The sequence below is a fragment of the Fusarium musae genome, chromosome 3, assembly GCF_019915245.1.
Source record: "Fusarium musae strain F31 chromosome 3, whole genome shotgun sequence".
Lineage (NCBI taxonomy): Eukaryota > Fungi > Ascomycota > Sordariomycetes > Hypocreales > Nectriaceae > Fusarium > Fusarium musae.
In genome coordinates, this window is record NC_058389.1 from 2,851,204 (window position 1) to 2,871,412 (window position 20,209).

At 48.9% G+C, this 20,209-nt stretch overlaps 5 protein-coding genes across 5 annotated transcripts; 2 read left to right on the top strand and 3 right to left on the bottom strand.

The window, feature by feature from the left end:
- Positions 1-1,835: 1,835 nt before the first annotated feature.
- Positions 1,836-3,536, bottom strand: J7337_004311 (uncharacterized protein; the record flags this gene model as incomplete). Its single annotated transcript, XM_044822006.1, has 1 exon — positions 1,836-3,536. One exon carries the CDS (start codon positions 3,534-3,536, stop codon positions 1,836-1,838), a length of 1,701 nt encoding a protein of 566 aa, XP_044683339.1.
- Positions 3,537-9,372: 5,836 nt separating this feature from the next.
- On the top strand, positions 9,373-9,912 carry J7337_004312 (uncharacterized protein; the record flags this gene model as incomplete). The annotated part of the gene is made up of 2 exons (XM_044822007.1): positions 9,373-9,414; positions 9,493-9,912. 2 exons carry the CDS (start codon positions 9,373-9,375, stop codon positions 9,910-9,912), a joined length of 462 nt encoding a protein of 153 aa, XP_044683340.1.
- An 833-nt stretch (positions 9,913-10,745) lies between these two features.
- J7337_004313 (uncharacterized protein) lies at positions 10,746-12,491 on the bottom strand (the record flags this gene model as incomplete). Its single annotated transcript, XM_044822008.1, has 3 exons — positions 10,746-10,930; positions 10,977-12,289; positions 12,349-12,491. 3 exons carry the CDS (start codon positions 12,489-12,491, stop codon positions 10,746-10,748), a joined length of 1,641 nt encoding a protein of 546 aa, XP_044683341.1.
- A 1,337-nt stretch (positions 12,492-13,828) lies between these two features.
- On the top strand, positions 13,829-17,534 carry J7337_004314 (uncharacterized protein; the record flags this gene model as incomplete). Its single annotated transcript, XM_044822009.1, has 4 exons — positions 13,829-13,972; positions 14,040-15,590; positions 16,174-16,269; positions 16,323-17,534. The coding sequence occupies 4 exons, from the start codon at positions 13,829-13,831 to the stop codon at positions 17,532-17,534; spliced, it is 3,003 nt and encodes a 1,000-aa protein (XP_044683342.1).
- A 528-nt stretch (positions 17,535-18,062) lies between these two features.
- TIM17 (translocase of the inner membrane) lies at positions 18,063-18,612 on the bottom strand (the record flags this gene model as incomplete). Its single annotated transcript, XM_044822010.1, has 2 exons — positions 18,063-18,452; positions 18,544-18,612. 2 exons carry the CDS (start codon positions 18,610-18,612, stop codon positions 18,063-18,065), a joined length of 459 nt encoding a protein of 152 aa, XP_044683343.1.
- Between the last annotated feature and the right edge of the window lie 1,597 nt (positions 18,613-20,209).

The window sequence follows — 20,209 nt, forward strand, 5'->3', positions numbered from 1 at the left end:
GACGGGCAGATGGGTGCGAGGGTAAGTAATGAAGTGATCGATAAATGATGCGATTCACTCGAACACCGTCGGGCAGCCGAGAGCGGGCGGCTCAGCTTAGCTGGGCTCAGCGCAACAGCTCAGGCGGGACGTTTATTGAATCGCAAGGCGGGGCGGCGAAGAACAGGTGGTGGGCATTGAGCTGATTCTGAAGTCGACGTCGATATTTGCAATCAATATGCAGGACGTGGCGACCTGGAACTGAGGATACTTTCAGAATCAAGTAATATATGCAAAGACAAAAGTTAAAGTGGGAGGAGTTGGAGGATTAAGAAGCGGGCTGGGCGACCGTATATGGTGATGGATGATGCAGCAGCAGTAGCCTGGCGGACACATCTAACTTACCTTAGATACTCAGAGCTCCAGGTTCCACTTTTCCGGAGCAAGTACGCGCGCATCAGCCCCAGAGAAACGAAGGGGATTTAAAACCGACAGGACAGTCGATCAGGAGCATGTGCAAAATATGGATCGTATTCAGTGAAGCCTCCCCAAGTGGGCTTAATTAAATTCAGGATCTTTACTTTGACCTTTAGCGTGTTTTCTTCGATCTCAATGTTACATTGCACTCTGTCGCGACGCCTTGATTCTCTGTTCTTCAAGACTTTGTATGCTCATCAAGCCCCCTTTATCGCTCTACCTATGCATGCCACTATGGAGAAGTGATTGTTATATCGTCCCGTCGTAGGTAAATCACAAAGGAAGGGTTCAAAGGGTTAGGTACGGGAATAACCATGGAGTTGAGCGGTAATAGGTACGCAGAGAATCACCCCGCTTGGATTTTGAGGCTTTTCAGGATCAGCTGTTCAACTTCCTTTTGTCGCTGACCGTCGAGTGAAACCTCCAACCCTTTGTCCCAATACTCGACCTTGCTTGCTGTCCTTAGTACGGCTACTTACATTTGTGGCTGATTGGTTCCACTTTCTTGGTGTGATTCTTATCCCCATTCAAGCCCGAAAAACGTCAATGCTATCACAAGCGCAGCGTGTGATGGTGATACTGCTTCTCCCCGAGTACTATGGACCAAGCTGAGTACCTTTAGGTTTGTGTTCTCGTCCCTTCTATTCAAACACATTCATCCAATCAGTTTCCATCCCAGTCAAAACGAAGACGGGATACCCAAGGCAGCGGGACAACGTTGTCTTCCACCTCAATGCTAAAGGCTCTAATAGGAAATCATGCAACACGGCCTGAACAACATGCTTACTCTTCATTTCTCAGAAATGGCCAACTGATCCATAGGCATGACATCCAAAAGCATCGCCACCGGTCGTCCGAAGGAGTCCGAATTTACCGCGTCAAACACGCAAGCTTCCTTTGCCTAAGCCAGCTTGAAGCTCCCGCCTTGCGTGTCAACCATCACACTGCTTATGATTGCGTTTCCCTATTACTGCCTGCTACATCCGTAAGCATTCACTACCTAGTCAGGACAGAATACTACATTACACAATAGTTAGAGGAATAGAACTATACATCCTACTTAGCTCACGGTCAAAGGCCCCCCGATCTTTGACCCAGCATTCCCCTATGGTAATCATACACTCAATCCGGTCAGCATTATCAAGTGCCCCACCATCTGGAAGGGTCCTCCGTCCGTGAAGATGTGCCAATCCGGAGGAGGAAAGGCTCCACTTCGCCGTGGTTCCGGCTCGAAGTGCCCGCCGTTGTCACCAACTGAGTCGCCAGTTTTATGCAGAGAAGATTAGTTCTTTCAAAAACCATGAACATGCTATGTGCGAAGATAATAAGTCCCTTTTAGGACAAGGTATATTTATATTACAATCATCACTATCGATGTATCAATATTCGAACTTGTGTCCATATATATCTTCAGCCTGCGCATGGGAGTTGCTTCTCCGGCGGAAAATCTTGTCTGCGAAATTCCTCACACTAATGCTCACACGTCTTGTCGGTGGCCTGTCTGACTTGATATCGAGGGTCTCTAGCGGAGGTCTTCCATCCTCGCTGACACGCGGCGTCACAAACCGCTTGACAAACCCGGCATTGTAGGACACCGACCTTCGACGTGCGGGCATGTCCGATGTGCAACTGTCCAAAGAACTACTTGCCGGACTCATGTTGACATGTGGTAGTTGATGTGAAGGATTAACAAGGGATAGGCTTGGGCGAGCAGGGAATGTCTGCGCTCTCTGCGGACCACCACAGTTACTAAGTGTGCGTTTTTGCAACGTCGATGGTGTCCTGCAGATACCCGATCCAGGCAATCCACTTTGTCTAATGTTGACCCACGATGCAGTTGCAACCATCAGAAGTTTGATGTCTTCTGGGACCACTTTCGTCAATCGTGACTGAATTTCAGGTGGGTTCGAGACGACCCAGTCGCTGGCAAGCTTAGAATCTAGTGGTGTGTTTCGAGTTGGAGGATAACGACCGCTTGAGGTCGACATGGTATTATAAGTGTCAAAGACGTCCAGCGTATTTGACATGAGGGAACCCATGATTGGGTGCCGCCTTGTGTCGGGGTGTATCATACTGAATGTCCACTTGACTTCCGCAGGTAATGGGCTCGGTGGTGGTGTTTGTTCTCCAGTATTCTTAGGCATGGGGGATGTTGGCGTTGAAGTCTTCTTGACCCATCGCGCCGTACTGATTCGTCCTCGTTCGTCAACTCCAATGAACTCATATGATCCATTAGCCATCAAACTTGACTCCCAGGTCGATCCATCTTCCATCACGATTTCAGCGGACTCGTCACCCATTTGGGGAAGTGGGCTAATAACTGCAACGACATCCCTTTGGTCAAGGGAGTCTTCGGTATCGAGAGATGCTGGCGATGCGGGGGTGCCATAGTCCTCACTGCGAACAATAAGAAGATCATTTATGCCTAGGGTTGGCTTTGTATGGAACAGGCGAGGGCAACGCTTGGCCATACGAGCTACAATCTGCGAGCCTGTAATGAGGCTGGACGGTACTACATCAAATGCGGGTATTGGGCGCTTCTCGCCGACTTCTTGTAATTGAAGGAGCAGTCGTGGGCGATGAACCAATCGGCGTTGTCTGGCTCCTGGTCTAGGTGCTGGGTGTGCGAGGAGAAATTGTGTAGATTTTCTGAAGGTGCGCTTCCTTCTCCTTCTTCGAGGTGCCGTGGATGAATCGCTTAGGTCACTTATATCTGAGCAGGCAGCAGAGCCTTCGTCTTCGCTCTGAACCTCTGACGGAGGCAAGTCGTCATCAGTCTCCGGTTCACGAAAGCGAACCGACAGATCTCGCCGAGGCATGTACTCTGACTTGGGCCTAGGGCGAGAGGTCCGTCGCACAGGCGTCACTGTAGTCACAGGCGGGAGTTTCTCATGGTATGACATTGGTCGGGGTTGTGTTAAGGAAGTGACGTCTGCTGATAATGGCCTTGTTGTTTTATCAGCATCTGACCGGCGTCGAAGCGCTGATCGGAGGAAGGGCAATGCTCCTTGGGGCGCTTGTGTCTGTCGATTTGTCGAGTACTCGTGGCCGTGAAGGCTAGCACCAGCATGCAGAAACATGATAGCCAAGCCAAGTTCGGGTCGAGCTCATGCAGCAGCTCAATCCAAGATATCGTTGATATTAGACAGAGGATCAGCTCTGACGTCAAATATGGCTGAGTGAAGATTGATGGCGAATGTAAACAAATACCAAGACCACCAAGTGAGGCAGGTCAAGTTATGATATGTGTTTCAGTGGTTTTCAGAGCCGAATACGCAGCTAAAGCACAGGGCGTGATCGAGCAATAAAGTAACCGATCTGGCGGGATGTTAAGCCGGGGAAGATGTGGTCCGATGGGACCAGGATGAGCGAGATGGGATGATACGGAAATGGTCGACCCGCCGTGGAAGCCAGCACTTGGACAATACACGAACTGGCAGATGACGAGATGTTGGGTAAGGTGACAAGAGACAAGAGGTTGGCCCAATATCGTCAGGGGAGGTGTAGCCCTGTTTAGTACGGTGGATAGGAAGAAAGATGGTATCATAAGAGACCGCGCGCAACTCTGTGTAGGTATGAACTGATCGCGTGGGGTCTGTCAAGTATTAAAGTCAGTTCTGAATAAAGCGGTCACCGTAAAAGACGGACGAAAAGCGAAAATGTTTTGAGCAGCGGGAAGCTAGCTGTAAGGCGTTATGGGCCCATGGGTAAGGTGAAGATTATACGGTCAAGGACTCGAAGCGGTGGAAGATACGGAGTACTCGGGTGTATATCAGAAGCAGACGTGATGATGGGCAGATCCAGGGGTCGAGCTGGGGTAAGCAGTGGCTTGCCTGGACCGTCATGACATGGCCGTCAAGAAGGCGTCAATGGAATCCGCCTCAGAGCCAGGGATAGGGCGGTCAAGCCGCTCAGGCACTGCTCAAGTCTGCTCAACGATGCCGCAAGACTCCATCCGCTAATCAATAGAAGGGCCAGGGGTAGAAAGAGCGGCGCCGGGAGCAACATGCCGCAGACACGCGAAAAACAGGGGACAGAAGAAGCGAGTGTCGACTTACGTATTAGTGCATGCGCAGCATCGAAAAGTGTTGAGTCTGGCGGCTAAAGGCCCAAAAGGTGAAGTGAATTATTTGCAAGGCTGGGAAATAGAAAAGAGAAAGACAAAGGGAAACAGAACGAGAAAAGAAAGGGAAAGGAAAGGAGGAGCTAGAGAAAGTAAAAGGGTGGTAAGATGAATGAGTGAGGCCGCCCTGGGATCGGCGGGTTGGATATTAATTAGAGGTCCAGGTGGTGACCCCAAAGGCTCAAGCTGTTACTGGTGGCTGTCCGTCGTCCCTGTTTACTTTATTGGCTCGACATGTCTCTGGCGGTTTTGCTTTTTGTTTGTGTACCGGTACTTTGGGCTTTGAGCGTTGGACCAGCTGGCTGGTTCCCCAGGATATTTCCTTTTCTAGTAACCAGTCCTGATGATCGATCGCAGTGCGGTTACTGTTTTGTTTGACTTATATTCCCCTATTACGTCGATGTCGTGTGCCAGTCAACTCTGTGTCACCAAATCGAGGTCTCCTTTCTAGCAAGCGATCTTAGTCTCTCCGATCGAGGAAGCAGGGCCAGACAGCTTCTGTGAGTATCGAGGGATCAAGATCGAATAATGTCGACGGGGGAGGGCAATAGCAGAAACATTCATCAGTTGTTGAGAAGAGGCTGGCAGATACCCTGCTCTGTCAGTCCATGCTCTGGCTTTAATCCTTTTTTTTTTTTTTTAATGTTAGCGGCCCCAAGTGCTAGAGCCAGCCTTGACCTTGAAAAGCACGGGATGAATTTTTCTTCACTTTTCCTTCTTCCTTCTCCCGTGTCTTCCAGCTCATCCTTGATATTAGTGAGGTGGGGGAGCGGGTCACTAATCCATGGACGCGCCCGATGCATCCATCCTCCAAAAACCTCATGCGACTGATGGGAGGCATGCATGTCGGTGTCCGCTAAGTTCAGCCCAGTCAATTCTGGTAAACAAGCTCTGGGAGGATCAGGGGATCAAATCGATATCTCGCAACACTGGAATGAGATGTCTTATGAGGTGAGGTTGCCCTACCTCACCACGGCCAGGGCTTTCAGTCAAGTCAATGCAAGCTGCGGCACCTCCCGTACCAGATTGGTCCGAGCTGGGAAATAGATGGACGCCAACCCGAACACGAGAAGGGCTGGTAAGCCAATCGAGTTAAATGAGACATGCAAACAACATGATTCAGACTCGTGAGCTCCTCCTAACTTTAGTGCTGTTCCTGTTATTAAGGCTGCCCTCGTGCCTCGCCATTTGTTTGCTGTCCATAACGGTTTAGCATAATTTCTCCCGTAGAACCGGGAGTGATGGGGTGGATGTCTGTCTGACTTCTCGTCACCCTTAGTGGCCGGTCCACTCTTCTGATTGCGGTGTTGCGGTCAAAGACTATGAAGTTTCGACGGTTCTCAGCCGCGATTTAGACACATCCATCGGTCCATACATAGTATCAACGTCGTATCGGCCCAAAGTCAACTGCTCCGCGGGGTTACGGAATCACTTGCTACTGGTCAGCATCGGCATTTATGGCAACTGTTTGGGCACAGAGCGGGGTGCGTCGCTCATTTTGGATGCCGCGATCATGTAAGAGCCTCAGTCTGAGTTCAAGCCTTGAAACAGGTTCCATGGACAAAGCCGCAATTCCATACCGGACATCAATCATTACGAAGTTTGCGTATCGTAGCAGTTCTTGCGCCCACTATTCTTCGTAAACACGTCTTCAGTTACGGGTTCAAGGCAGATCACGCATCAATCTCTTCAACAGCGGTCGAGTAGTTGTATATCAGACCTAAGCTTTCGCATGCAGGCAACGACAAGGATGAGATCGTGCATGCATGCATGTACATACATATCGCCAACTCAGAATCCTAGACCGCCTGTCTGTCAGTGAAACGAGCCAATTGCTAAATGACAACAACTATGAACGTCGTTTTGATGGTCTGCTTTATCGTGTTATTGCGCTTTTGTTGGGGTACTGGTTGAAGCTATCGTTAATTCTTTGTAGCCTCACACCACCTAAAAGTCATCTTCGCATGCGAAATCTCCCAGCATCATCTGGTCGCAATAGCAGCATGTTTCAAGCATTAAAACATCTGTTTCGGCCAAATTGGCATCTCCAGCACTCGCTAATTCATATCATTGGCGTCTTCTATGAACACAATCGGCTCCTCACGGCAATAACTGTCAGTTATCCCACAAACCCGTGTTGGCCCTTCTTCACGAGCATTATATTATCCTATATTATGTGATTTTGGGTCATATGTTGCTCAAGCGAATAGTTGAGATGTGAGATGTTCATTGTTGTTGAGTCTCTCATCTACGTAGGTACGTAGTACCTATCCATGGTTTCTGAAACTACTTTTATTCCTTTCCTAGTCTCAGCACCCTTTCGTCAATCATCAACAGAGCCCACGTTCTAACCGGCTACACGGAAGACTGGCGTTATGAAATAACTGGCAAAATCGTAACTGGTGCATCCAGCATCTCCTCGCCGCTAAATCCCTGGAGCAAAGGAGATCCTGAATGGTCTTGAATGCCGATGGCTGGCATGAGGCGTAGAGCAAATCGAATACACCTCAAGGTATTATTCTTCACTCATCACAGAATAGTCTTTTTATTGCAAGTTCATGCAATTCAACGGCCCAATATCGTACCCTGGCATTTAAAACCCTATTCTCGTCCTCAAGGTACAGGTACTTCGCCACGTCCAGTCCAACGTCAGTGTGATGATAGCTTACTGAAACACCACAAACTCAAAACCATCTCACTTATCACAAATTTTCTGACGGATCCCTTGCCCCGATCCATCATTCAAGCGCGCGGCTGCATATCTCAGATCAATCAATGCTGGGCAACGTCTCGGAAATCGGCAATTTTTGCTTGTCCGATCCGTCCAGACGTTTCGGATGTCTCGGTACTGATTATCGAGACTACGAAAATATTGATCAGCTCGCCGGTGTGGGTTAGTGATCATCTTCACGGGAGCCTCGGGACAAGGATGGGCAGCCATGAACTGAGATTTGCATTTCAAGCTTGAAAACATCGTCAGCTGCTCAAATCATGCTGTTCTGATAGGATGGTTCGTAACATGCGGCTCAACCCTCCAGTCAGCAAATGCAGCCCTACTCATACTTTAGCTCGTATTAGGCTACTTATATGTGCCATGATGTGGCATGAATTGTTTGAATGGGTGTCATCTAGCTTTCGTAAACTGGCGACGAACGCCAAACCTTAATAACTGAATATATGCCAAAGACACGAAAAGCCTGAACGCCATCAGAATCAGGACTCCAACCCAGATTTGAGTTTCGGCCCCTTATTCTAGCATTTGTCGATGTTAGAATGCATACGTAAAGGTTCCCTAAAGTTGTCGGCTGTCCTTTGAATTTCCGAGCAAGTTTATCAACAACAAAATGTACTTGTTTGCTGAGCATCGTCGCTTCTTGCCATTGATATCAAGTCCTGAAGATGGGGGATAAATTGCCGACCAATAGCATTGTGACCTTGGCTAACACTTGGCTAACACGATACGCGAAGGTTAGTTAACAAGATACCTTATCTTAGCAACTTCCAGTACAGTCCGCAGGGGTATCAAATGTGCATTTCCGCGATTTTTTAGGTATTTCTTACCACAACAGAATTAATAACACCAATAAGATATCATATATTCAGTATATCTATAGAGATAATACTGGACTAATCTACAAGCAGATCAGTTAAAATTGGCTATAAAAATCCTTAGTCAGAAGTACCGATTTTACATTTGATCCCCCTGGGGGCTGTACGCATCGCATTCTTCTCTGATCTGGATTGCCAGCTCAAAGAAGCACACACATTATCTGTGGGTAGAACAGCTGAGGTGACGAGTTCCGAAGTGAGGACTGCAAATTGCCATATTTTAATCCCGAGTGCCTTAAATTCGGCATTCACACAGATACATCGGGAATAGTCCCTTCCTGATGGCCGTTTGAACTCCCATAGATCTTCAAAATCCGGGGTAGTTCTTAGTCATCGAGCCGCTAACCTGTAAAATTCCCCCACTATGTTCAAGCCTTCACCACCATTTAATCGCATGCATCAACACCAATATGCTTCAATTATACCGGTAATCTCCATGTGCACATACCCACACAAACCGCAGTCGACATGATTCGCCAACACTTTGTCGCGTCGCGCAGTTCGCGGCATAGAGTCGCCGCATTGGCACTCTATCGAGCACTCTTGAAAACAGCATCCAATGTGCCCTTACCACCTCATCTCCATTCTGGTGGACGCAAACACCCTTTGACAAGAATAGTGAGAGAGAGATTCGCCAAAAATAAGCCACTCACCAGCTTCAGGCTTCTTTACGACTCAATGGCTGCAGGATACAAGGTTTGAGGTTTGGACAGGATTCGGTCTACACGGTCTAATACTCTGTTCAGTTTCTTACTTTATTAACGAAAGGACGAGATACAAAGTCGCCCGAGCACTCTGAGATACTTCGACATCTTCGCAAACGCAACTTGACGGCCAATCTATCGCGTCTAGAAGCCCCCTCCTACAAAAAGCCACCCCGTTCGAAGCAACGGCTCAATCCTCCACTCTTCACCAAAGTCTCTGCCCCTAATGAGCCTGTTAAGTACGAACCATCTATCCGCCCTCTTCCAAAAACAGCATTTGTAGGCGAGAGGAAGGTGCCAGTTACTGGTAACACTGCTGAGTTGCTGTCGTTCGTTCGAATTAAGAAACCACAGCCGAGGGTGTTCTCGCGGGCAATTAGTAGAAAGACAGCCATATTTCGACGGTCTGTTAGAACTCTTCTGAGAGTTTCCAATAATGATATGCCGAGGGCTCAATTAGACGATCGTTGGGACGCCATGATGGACAAATTGCTACTTAAGGAAGGCTTTGGGGATGAAGTTGTACGGGATGGGCCACTAGCTTCATATCACTTCACTGCGACTCTGACAAAAGCTTGGTTGGACCAAAAACTAATGAAGATCACAAACGACCAGACGGCTCGCGCTAAAGCAGTGAGCAGTCTTATTGAACAAGAACTTGCACTGGCCAAGGAAGAAAGGAAGAGCGGCTCGAAGCCAACTGATCCTAAAGTAGCAAAGGAGACTTTGGATACAATCCTAACAGAATATCGCCAAAAGCAGGCCGAAATGGAACGAACGAAAAACAATTCATTTGAAGACCCGTTCTTGTCTGAACAATGGGTCGCAAGGGCACAAAGGTTGGAAGATGAATATGCCAGGAAGTATGGAGTCAGTGTGGACAACAGTGGTAGACGTGTCTCGTGGGCAAAGAGGCAAGGGCTGGCCAAGAAAGAGAATTCTCTGTTAGGAGCGGTGGAATCTGATAAAGAAGCTCAATTCTTCAGTCAAATTGCGACCATGCGAAGAGGTGGCCAATAGAAGGGTCGGTAATCTTCTTCAATTATACCCAGGTTCTGTCATTTATAGTGGAATTGGAAAGGACATAGACATGTACAATATTAGAGGTAGATGGGATATGATACCCTTTGTATTCAACTTTTGGCTGCAAATGCTGTGTAGATCGTAACTTGAAATGCACAAAATTCCCAAAATCGTATGCCCAAAACATCCACATCATTCATCAATGTCGTCGTCCTGTCATGATACATGTTCTGAGACAGATTCTGCCTCCAGCTGTCTATTAGACCTATTCGAATGCGCGCGTGGTCGAGTAATCATCTTCAGCGTCTTTTTCCCCTCGTTTGCGACTTCAGCCCAGCTCTTTAACGATTGGAGTGAGGGCACAGATGGTCGGCGTGTCTGATCGCCGTCGATGCTTGCGAGGTCGGACCGAAGAGTTCTCGGGGATGACATAGTAGAAAATGGCATTGAGAAGGCAGGGCTGCTCGGCTCTGACGGCACTGGCCGGGGTTCAGGGGTCACCGCTCTCGCATCGGGTTGATCGGGCTGTCTGGACAATTGGCCCCATTGAGGTCCTTTTGCAGAGTCCATAGGAAGCGGGTTGCGGTCCAGGGCTGGGCTGCTTTGCAGAGGTGTTGGATTTGTCTCGATGCTGTGTCGAGAGAATACTGATGAGGACATGCTGCTATCCGTGAGGCTTTGGTCACGATTGAGATTCGGCGTTTCACTTCGAGACGGTGTAACCGGCAAGGGGAGCTTCGAGCCAGATCCACGCGAGCGCAAAGTATAACCCGAAATATTGGTGAAACTTGGCGATCTCGAGGTCGGGAATTCGATTGAACCTCTGGGGGTTATGTCATTCGGGGGTCGCGGTGAGACAGCCTGTCGTTGTAGTGGTGAGGCTCTCTGTTCTGGAGGGAGACGTTGATAAGACCGAGACCACGGCTGAAAGGATGGCCTTGCCGCTGGCGTAACCGGTGTTGACTTCGATTTTGGTGACGATTCAAGCCCAGGCCCATATTCAAGATTCGTTGTGCTGCTTCGATAGGGTCGCGGCATCGCCATTTTGCTCGGAGGCTTACTCGTGCTACTCCTCCTTTTGGCATTATCTGCCTCTAACGTATGACACCTATCCTCCATATCCTTTAGCTTCTTTTGAAGCATGACCACAGCCTGTTTATGTTCATCAACCTCGCGCTGGACTCGAGACTCGTATGTTCTGTCTCGTCCTTCGAGCTCAGCAACCTTTTGTTTCAAGCGATCGTTTTCTTTCCGAAGGCTCGTCAATGCCGTGAGCTTCTTGTCCCACTTGTCTTCGACCCACGAGATTGGCCTTTTACAACACTCTCCATGATAAATTTGATGAATTCCTCCGAGCATGGAAAGTTTGTCATCAATTTTGTATGCGTGTAATCGGTTTTTGGGGTTTGGCGTGATCATTCGAGCAATCAAGTTGACAACTGGCCGGGGACGAACTGTTTCTTGGCCCTCGTAGGTAAACATAAAAGGGGGAGTGACCAAGGCATGAGAGGTAAGCTTTTCCAAATGAGCATTCAGCTTTTGCTCTCGCTCACGAAGCTGTTCTTCCTGAGTATTCCTAGATGGGTATCTTAACGCTTCGTCAAACTCGGCTAACCGAACATTATACAGAACGGTTGCAATATTTAGAAACACTAAACCAAGTGAGTAGATATCTGACAACTGCATGCTGGAACCGTTGTTGGCATACAATTCGGGGGCTCGCCATCTCTCAGTCCCCGGTACTCCCTCTGTCATAGTTTGATCCTGTCCACTAACATCTCTCGAGACGCCAAAATCAGCAAGGTAGACTCGGTCTGCCTTGAGCAGTATATTAGATGGCTTGATGTCGAGATGCCTTACATCATTCTGGTGGCAATAGGCCAATGCGCGGGCAATGCAACCTATTGTATTGCGCAAGAATTCGAGTGGGCATTTTGTTGTTGAGTGAAGAAGCTGGTCTTCAGATGATTGCTCTATGGCACTTAAATCCTTGATGTCTAAGGCATCTAGCCTCTCGAGGATATCTTCACGATCTCCTTCTCCCATGCGTAGGTATTCCAAGTCTTCGAGGAGAGTGCTCAAATTACAGACGGCAGCAGGCCAGATGAGCAGGCATAATTCGTGGGTTCGAGGTGCGTATGTGGCAACCAATTTGACGACATGGCGATGGTCGAGTTTCTGCATAGTCAAGCTCTCCTTGCGCAGATCGTCGATAGTAAATCCGCGTCGGCGTGGGATCCTTTTACGGGCAAGACAGACAGACCCGTACGAGACCTTCTCAACGCGACCGAATGCGCCATATCCCAAATCTTCAAGTTTAGCAAGTTTTGTATCAAAGCGCTTCGCATCGGGGCCATTGAAGAGCGGTTTGTTTCTGCGCAGCCAATGTCAGCATCAAAGGTGTGTGCAGCTCATCGTTTATGAATAGCTTACATGCCGGGCCAATTATCATCATCATTCCAGCTTTCTATAATGCTAAGCTCCTGGAGCTCGCGCTCGGCCTCCCATACACGACCATAGTGCTGGGTCGGACCTGTTTGTCCGACTCTGGTCCATCCCCGGGCCCAGTCGCCCATGCTGAGGGGCGCTCAAGGTAAAGCAGACGTTGTCGGGGGTGCGGTGGTACTTCGCGAAATGATAGCGCCGTCAAAGTAAAATAGAAGCCATAGTGTAACAAAGCCCGATGTCTTTGTTAGTTATAGGGTCAACAACGATTGACGGATTTGATTTTTCTGGAGCAAAGAGAGTAAACCAGGCGCATGTGCTGAAGATGTTGGCGTGAGGATGAATGAATGAAGAGGTTATGAAACGACAGAATAATGAAGTCGTTTGTGGGTGGGTAGGAGTTCCAGGCCCCTGTCGCAAAAGTGGCAGTGACATTTTGGTGGCCTACCTAAGTGCGTCCAGCGCAAAGCTGACCCATTTAGGACTACCCTGAAGCAGGAGGTCTTTGAGGGTTGAACAGCTGCTAGTTGGATCGATTGTACGCAAACTTCTTCTGTGGGAATATTATATATGCATAAGTGGACGAGCGAAGACATCTTGGTTTACTTTGATCCTGCTGCACGCCTTAGGCTGGAAACAGTTGGTTCAAGCAATGGTTTGCTGTCTCTCTGTCTTGCATTTACATATCAACTTTTGGTCCCGCCCAAATTCATCCCCCGCTTTGGACACTGCCTTTTCAGTGGGTCAAACGTCGCTCCGATCCGCTGGAACCCACTAACCATTTAAGGCTGAGCAATGGCCAAGCCCCTCTCATGCTTGATGTCTTGGTGCATATAGATATCTGCATCTCATAGATGGTTTTGGGAGGGTAGAACAGTCAACAATGACTTGCGTAACATTGAAATACTTGCACTCTCAACACAAGCAATTGCAAGATATCCCGATAAGGACAACGAGCAGTTTCAAAGCCTGGGTTTCCTGTTCCTGAATGTACTCCGTAAGGTAGTGCCTATCTTGATTGATCATCAAATTTCTGACGCTAGTCGATAAGCAGACATCGATCGGCATTTGAGATCCTAGCCGATGCACAGCCCTCTTTCCCCTTCACCACCAACCCCAACCCCAACGTCATCTCACGTCTCTGCCTCTATCATTCCGCCTTCATCTAGGTATCATCCTCGCCTTTGCTCCGTACCCTCCGTACCCTCCGCAGATCCCCACCCCGGCATACGGAGCACAATCGGCGGAGCTCCGATTTTCATCCGGCTTCAACGAGCCATACAGTCGTTGTCCCGGCAGTTACTCTTAACACATACCAATAGACTCATAAACTCGAAACGCTTGTGACTACAGCTGATTATCACATGATCTATATTGACCGTGTCCCTGAGGCTCTCCTCCACGGACTTCATCGTTCAGTACACCCTCCACTTTAGGTCACAACGCCCTCACTTAACAAGCAATCACCATGCTTGAAGAACCTCAGACCGCTCCTGAGTCGCTGTCAACGCGGAAGCGATCTAAGGCTTCTGAGGAAAACGAAGAGGAACGGAATAAGAAGCGATCAAGAGGCCGTCCACGCCTTGACACCAGAGATGAGACGGCTCAAGATGTGAGTTCAGTCGATGAGTCAAACCCTTCACTCAGCCTGATCTCATTCTGATTGACAATCTTCACAGCGTCGTCGAACGCAGATTCGACTGGCTCAAAGAGCCTATCGTAATCGCAAGGATACTGCCATTACGACCCTTGAGGACAAAGTCAAGGATCTTGAAGATGCCAATGAAAACATGAGCAAAGAGTTCATGAACTTTTTTGACTTTGTTCTTTCCCAGGGAATGCTGGAAGGTGCACCTGAAGTTGCAAGACGTCTCAATGATACAACCCGCAAGTTTCTCTCACTCACAAGGAAATCCGCCGATGATTCAAACCGCGATGGCATCGAAGATACTCCAGCCTCTGCGCAAGCACAAGAGCAAGTTGTGTCACAGCCCCCAGGACGGCACCCATCTAGCTCCGACTCCAGCACTAGTGGTGAATTCATGTTACAGAACCCACCTGGTTTTAGCGCTCCTCAAGAGAAGAGCCTGTCTACTCCACGAAGACCGGATCCCACTATACGGCAACAGGCTACGCCTCCCTTGAACCTGCCTTACGAAATTATCACAATGCCAACTACAGATAATGCAAGTTTCCCTGTTTACGACACGCAAACGACAATCAGTTTCGAGCAAAATCCTTTCCTTCAATCACCCTTTCCCAATGTCCATTCGCCAGCCACATATGCGCCCCAAGAACGGAGTTTTGGTCGCCGCCTTCAGAGAGCAACTTTGGAGGCTGGTCTGAGGTTGGCATCGATGGCCAATCCACCTCCTCATCGATATGCTGAGGTCTTTGGATTTTGCCTACTATTCGAACCCAGGGAGTCTATCATTCGCCGCATATCTAGCACATTGGCCAGAGTGAGCCAGGAATCAATGTTTGTCTGGAGGTACCCTTTCACAAACCTGGGTGGTGCTGGGACTTTCTTCCCAAACAATGGAGATGCCGGAGTAGATACAGCAACAGGAGCCAATGGGAACGCGATACCGTTAGGAAATCAAGGGTTGGCACAGCATCTGAAGCCACAGGAGATGACTGGGTTTTCAATGGGCCCTTTTAACCAAGACGTTGAAGCGACCAAAGGTGACCACGTCGACAAACGCATGCGAATGATGTACCAGGGATTTGAAGGGGACTTCTTTGATGCAGATGAGGTGGAAACATATCTACGTCAACGGGGTATCGTGATACCTGCTAACGTGGATTTTGTTGATGCTGAAATTGATATGGGCTCGTTTGACGAAACTCCAGACCTTTCGGGCTTAGGAACGAGCAGCAGCTTCTTCGGAACGCAGCAACCCCCTGCGTCAAGCCAGACGCATTATATGCCGTCTCAGCAAGCCACAAGTGACATATCGAGTATGTGGCAAAGTACGATACCTGCCACCCTCGCTACCACCACAGCGTCAATGGCACAAGCTTCTCTCATGGCACCTGCAATGGGCGTAGACTTCGTCAACATTATGCCAACAGTTGAGGCAACCGATCCTGGGCAGTTTGGTGCAGGGATGGGATCTCTCATGGATTCATCATATTTCCCTCGAGATTGGGCCACAGATACCAGTTGGATGAAGACAAAAGTGACGATGGATGTGAATCGACTAGTAGCAGGTGAGTTCCTTCAACTTGTGTTATGAAGCCTGTAACTAATGAAGTATAGAAATGACAAGCAAGGCAGTCTGTTTAGGTCGCACGCCAGGCTTACGACCAAAGGATATAGACAGAGCAGTTAAGTCATCTATTGTACTGGCTCAGGCATAACATCGCAATTCCTGTTTGCTTGCCATTGGGTTTTATGATCTTGGATATTTAACTCCGATATGATTGAAAAAGAGCCTACGAATGTTGACGCATTTGCATGGTATTAGCGTGAAACTCGTGTCAAACCCTGGGAGTTGATTAAAGAAATATTCATGTATAATATTATGGGCGTATGCCCTTGGAAACTCTTATCTATAATGTTTTAAATGAAAAGGCGGCAATGTTATTCTCAAAATATGTCAACTCCTCTTATTGTCTGGATAAGTCCATCTTGGGCTTGATCACGAGTGGGGCTCCGTATATGTCGCAATGCTCATCTTTAGCAATCAGTGAGGGGAGATTGTCCGTCCCTTGACATTTCACTATCTTGGTTTCTAAGTTCCAACAACTTGGTTATGACCACCAAAGATGGAGTACAGAGTTCAAGAGCAAACAACACCAAGACTAAAGCCTCGTCTGGTCATTCACGGAGGCGCAGGTAATATCCAGCGCGATACGTACCCGCCGGAACAGTTCCGGGCTTATCGTAAAGCTCTTATTGATATTGTGAGTTCAACCACGGTAGCCCCGTATTCTCAAGTATCTAACTGGTCGTTTAGATCACCAGAACGGACCAGTACATGAGAAGTCATGAGGTAGTCTCAGAGAAGTCATCCAAGAAGCTCCCTTCAGCTTTAGATGTTGCAACCTATGCAGTCCATCTTCTGGAGAACAATCCCCTATTCAACAGCGGACACGGCGCCGTGTTCACTCGCGATGGAGTTATTGAACTAGAGGCCTCAGTCATGGTATCTCGTGGTTATAAGAAGCGAGGTGTCGGTGTCATGGGTCTCCGCCATGTGAAGAATCCCATCCTCCTAGCCCGGGCAATGCTGGAACATGGTGAAGACGATCTGGAGGCGAATCCTCGAGGAGTCAACTCAGGCGATCTTGATGTCCCATCCGCACAGGGACATACACAGCTCTATGGAAAGGCCGCCGAGCAACTCGCGCAACAGTACGGACTAGAACTTGTCGACCCTAGTTACTTCTTCACCCAACGTCGTTGGGATGAGCATATCAGGGCTCTTGATAGAGAGAAGAAAGGTCAGGGGCAAGCAACCTGGAGTGCGACTGAGTATCTACCTCAAGGGACATGCGGAGCAGTAGCGCTTGATCAAGATGGTGTTATCTGCGCCGCAACCAGTACAGGAGGTTTGACTAACAAACTCACTGGTCGGATTGGTGACACGCCTACAATTGGGTCAGGCTTCTGGGCAGAGGAATGGACCGAGGACGGTGATCCGACCGGGTTGTCCACGTGGGATCGCTTGAAGAATGACATGACCGAGTCGGGCCCCTCACTGGTGCTCAGCGACGTCCTGGGAGGAACATTGGCAGACTGCTTTCCGACTCCTGTGATGTATACTCCCCTCAAGCTCAGAGGTAAACGAGTCTTAACCACGAGATCCATTGGTGGCTCTGGAACTGGCAACGGCGATTCCTTCCTGAGGACAAATGCGCTACGAACCCTTGCAGCTATGGCGAGGTGGAAACCAGAGTCAGGTTCCAAGGCTGTAACCCATATTGCAGGCCCAGGCGGAGAGCTGGAAAGAAGTGCGGGTGATAGATGGCGCCGGACAGGTGAGGGTGAAGGCGGCATCATTGGCATCGAGAGTGTTGTCGTTCGTGATTCGCATGGTCAAATCATCGAGACTCGGTCTGAAGTCCTAATGGATTTCAATTGCGGAGGCATGTTCCGAGCTTGGATTGATGACGAGGGAAAGCCCCAAATGAGCATCTTCAGCAATGAGCCGTCGAGCGACCTATAGACAAGCGAAAGCAATGAGTGCCCATAGAGTGAACAGGAATGTCATTTATATTCGTTCTGTACCCAATCCGCGATAAATAAACGCAGCATAAATATCTGCAGCAGGAATTTCCGATTCCTATATCTCTTGGACCTGTGGATCCGCGTGCACTCCCAAGCCTCTCTCCGTCGCTTGGTTTCATACACAGTCGCTCTCTTTTTCCTCATCAGACATAAGTTAGTCTGTATTCGCAAGAAGTGTGGCAACTCCATCGCTAAACCAGATTCCACCTTCCCGAAACCCTTCCGATATCTTGTTCTATTATACATGGAACGCCGACCCGATGCGAATTGAAAGGATTAAAACGTCTGCCAGATTTTTGTTCGTGGTGATGGTGATATTGGTGCTTAAAATACAAGGGGCATGGCTCTTCGAAAGCCCGACCCGGAGAATTTGTTGGTCGTCGTGGTGGAGTTGAGAGTGGGGGAAGTCGAAGGGTGTTCGATCGTCATTAATAGATCATAGTATTTCGTTTCGTCAGACGCTGGCTCACAGAGTAGCCTCCTGGGGTGGAGGCTGAGGAGCTTCTAACTTGGTGCTACCAGCAAGCATCTTGGAGAAACCAATACCGACACCCTCGATGACGGCAAGAAGAACAGCACAGCCGATGGCACCGTTTCGGGCGGCCTTGTAGCCACCTCGAATAGCGAGAGAACCACCAGTGAAGAAACCAGCAATAATAGCGTTGTAAGGATCCTCCTTCTGGCGAACACCCTTCACAGCGCAGTCGAACGTTGAGAAGAGGCCACCCCAGACACCAAAGTTACCACCGAGAACTGGGGCGCGCATCTTGATGGCTGTGATGGCGCCAATGCGTCGCTCGCCATAGGGAGAGTTACGGAAGCCCTTGATTCCGTGCCAGATAGTACCGCCAATAGCCTAGTGAGGCAAATGTTAGCTGCGTCCCGGTTTACGCTCATCGCAATTGTCGCTGTAATCGATCGTCCATGGCATGAAGGGCTAAACTTACGCCCATACAAAAGGCACCACCAAAGTCATTGAGAATGACCCAAGGGCAGGGGTCTCGTCCGTGATCCATGGCTGATTATGTGTATTAAAGAGGTGATGGTGGGGGAGGGCGAGGGCTCGAGGACGAGGCTGATGACGGCGAGGTTTGGAATTGAAAAATGTGAGGCCGCCGTAAAAGGTTGCGGCCAGCCGGGCCTTGAATCGCGCAACGAGTGAATTTTTCGGTGGCGGCTGTTGGATTATCCGAGTATCGATAACGGTTTAAACCGGCCTCGGCAGCTCGAGGCTTCCATCTTGACCAGTCATTAATCACTCCTGTCTGAAGATGAAGCGAAGAGGATGTAATCTAAAGCTGGACTTAGAACAAGTTCTCAGCTAAGATTTCACTTCGCAAGAGTTTGTCTCTTCTTTGATGCGATTCTGGCGCTGTTCGTCGGGATACTCTTCGTTACCCTACTAGGGTCTCGTCAGTACATATTGTCCCGCTATAGCCTATACCCCAGATCCCGTCCCAGCCGACAGCGGAGCATGAGCTCATCAACGACATGCCTATTCAGGCTCGCCGAAGATTGACGTGAAGTCGTAAACCCATGTAAGATGTAGTACGCGACGAGGCCGGCATTTATATAAGGTAGTAACGCCTTGTGCCTATGAGGGTGATTGTTTCCCACCATCGCCAACTGTGTATCATGCCTCTCGAAGTCTTGCCAGCTACCGAAGCCGATGCTCATAGAGCTGCGGCCATTGAGTCCGTTGCCTATGGCCCGAGTCCAGTAGGTGCAGTGTTGTTTCCAGGAGGGAGAAGTTCTGAGTCCTCAACAAGAGTCGCGGATCTCATCGCCGATCTCCGGAAGGATGCGGCCTGTCGATGGGCTAAAGTCATCGATACTGATATAGAGAAAGAGGAAGACCAGATGATTGCCTTTGCTATGTGGTATATCTGGGAGACTCCACCAACAAAGGAGCAGCATTCTTTCTCTTCTTATCGGGGGCCGAGCTGTAATGCAGAAGCATGCGAGCTCTTCTTCGGAGGCATGGACAGCATGAGGGTGAATTACATGAAAGGAAAGCCATATGTTTGTAGGTCTCAATATTGTATGCTACATTAGATATATTCTCTGACAAGCCAAACCCCTCAGATCTGAAACTCCTGCATACAGACCCGAAGCACCACAGACGTGGAGCAGCCTCCCTGTTGCTCAGTTCGGGCCTTGCGGAAGCTGATCGTCTGGGCCTTCCGGCATGTTTAGAATCCTCAGTACAAGGACGAAAGCTTTATGAGAGATTTGGCTTCGAGGAAGTAGATAGCCATACGTCTAACTTTTCAAGCTGGGGTGGTCCATCAGATGTCATGGTTCCTCTGATGATTCGTCCTGTTGGAGGTCGACCAATTAGCAAAGAGAGTCAGTGAACGGCAATTTGATGAGGCAATCGCTTTGCAAATCGAGTAAATAAGGTAGCCAGCATACATTTGATCCAATTACATATGAGTTAGTAGTAGTATGGATTTGTAGTCTTGCCCATCCATTCAGCATTGTTGACGAGGTTTTTGAGCAGATATTTATTTGTGGTCGTTCTGACTGTGAGATCTTAATGAGAACCCAAAAGAGTTCAATTGTGTTGGAGGTTTCATTGTGGTCATTTAAGTAAGCTGGCTGTGAGGTGGT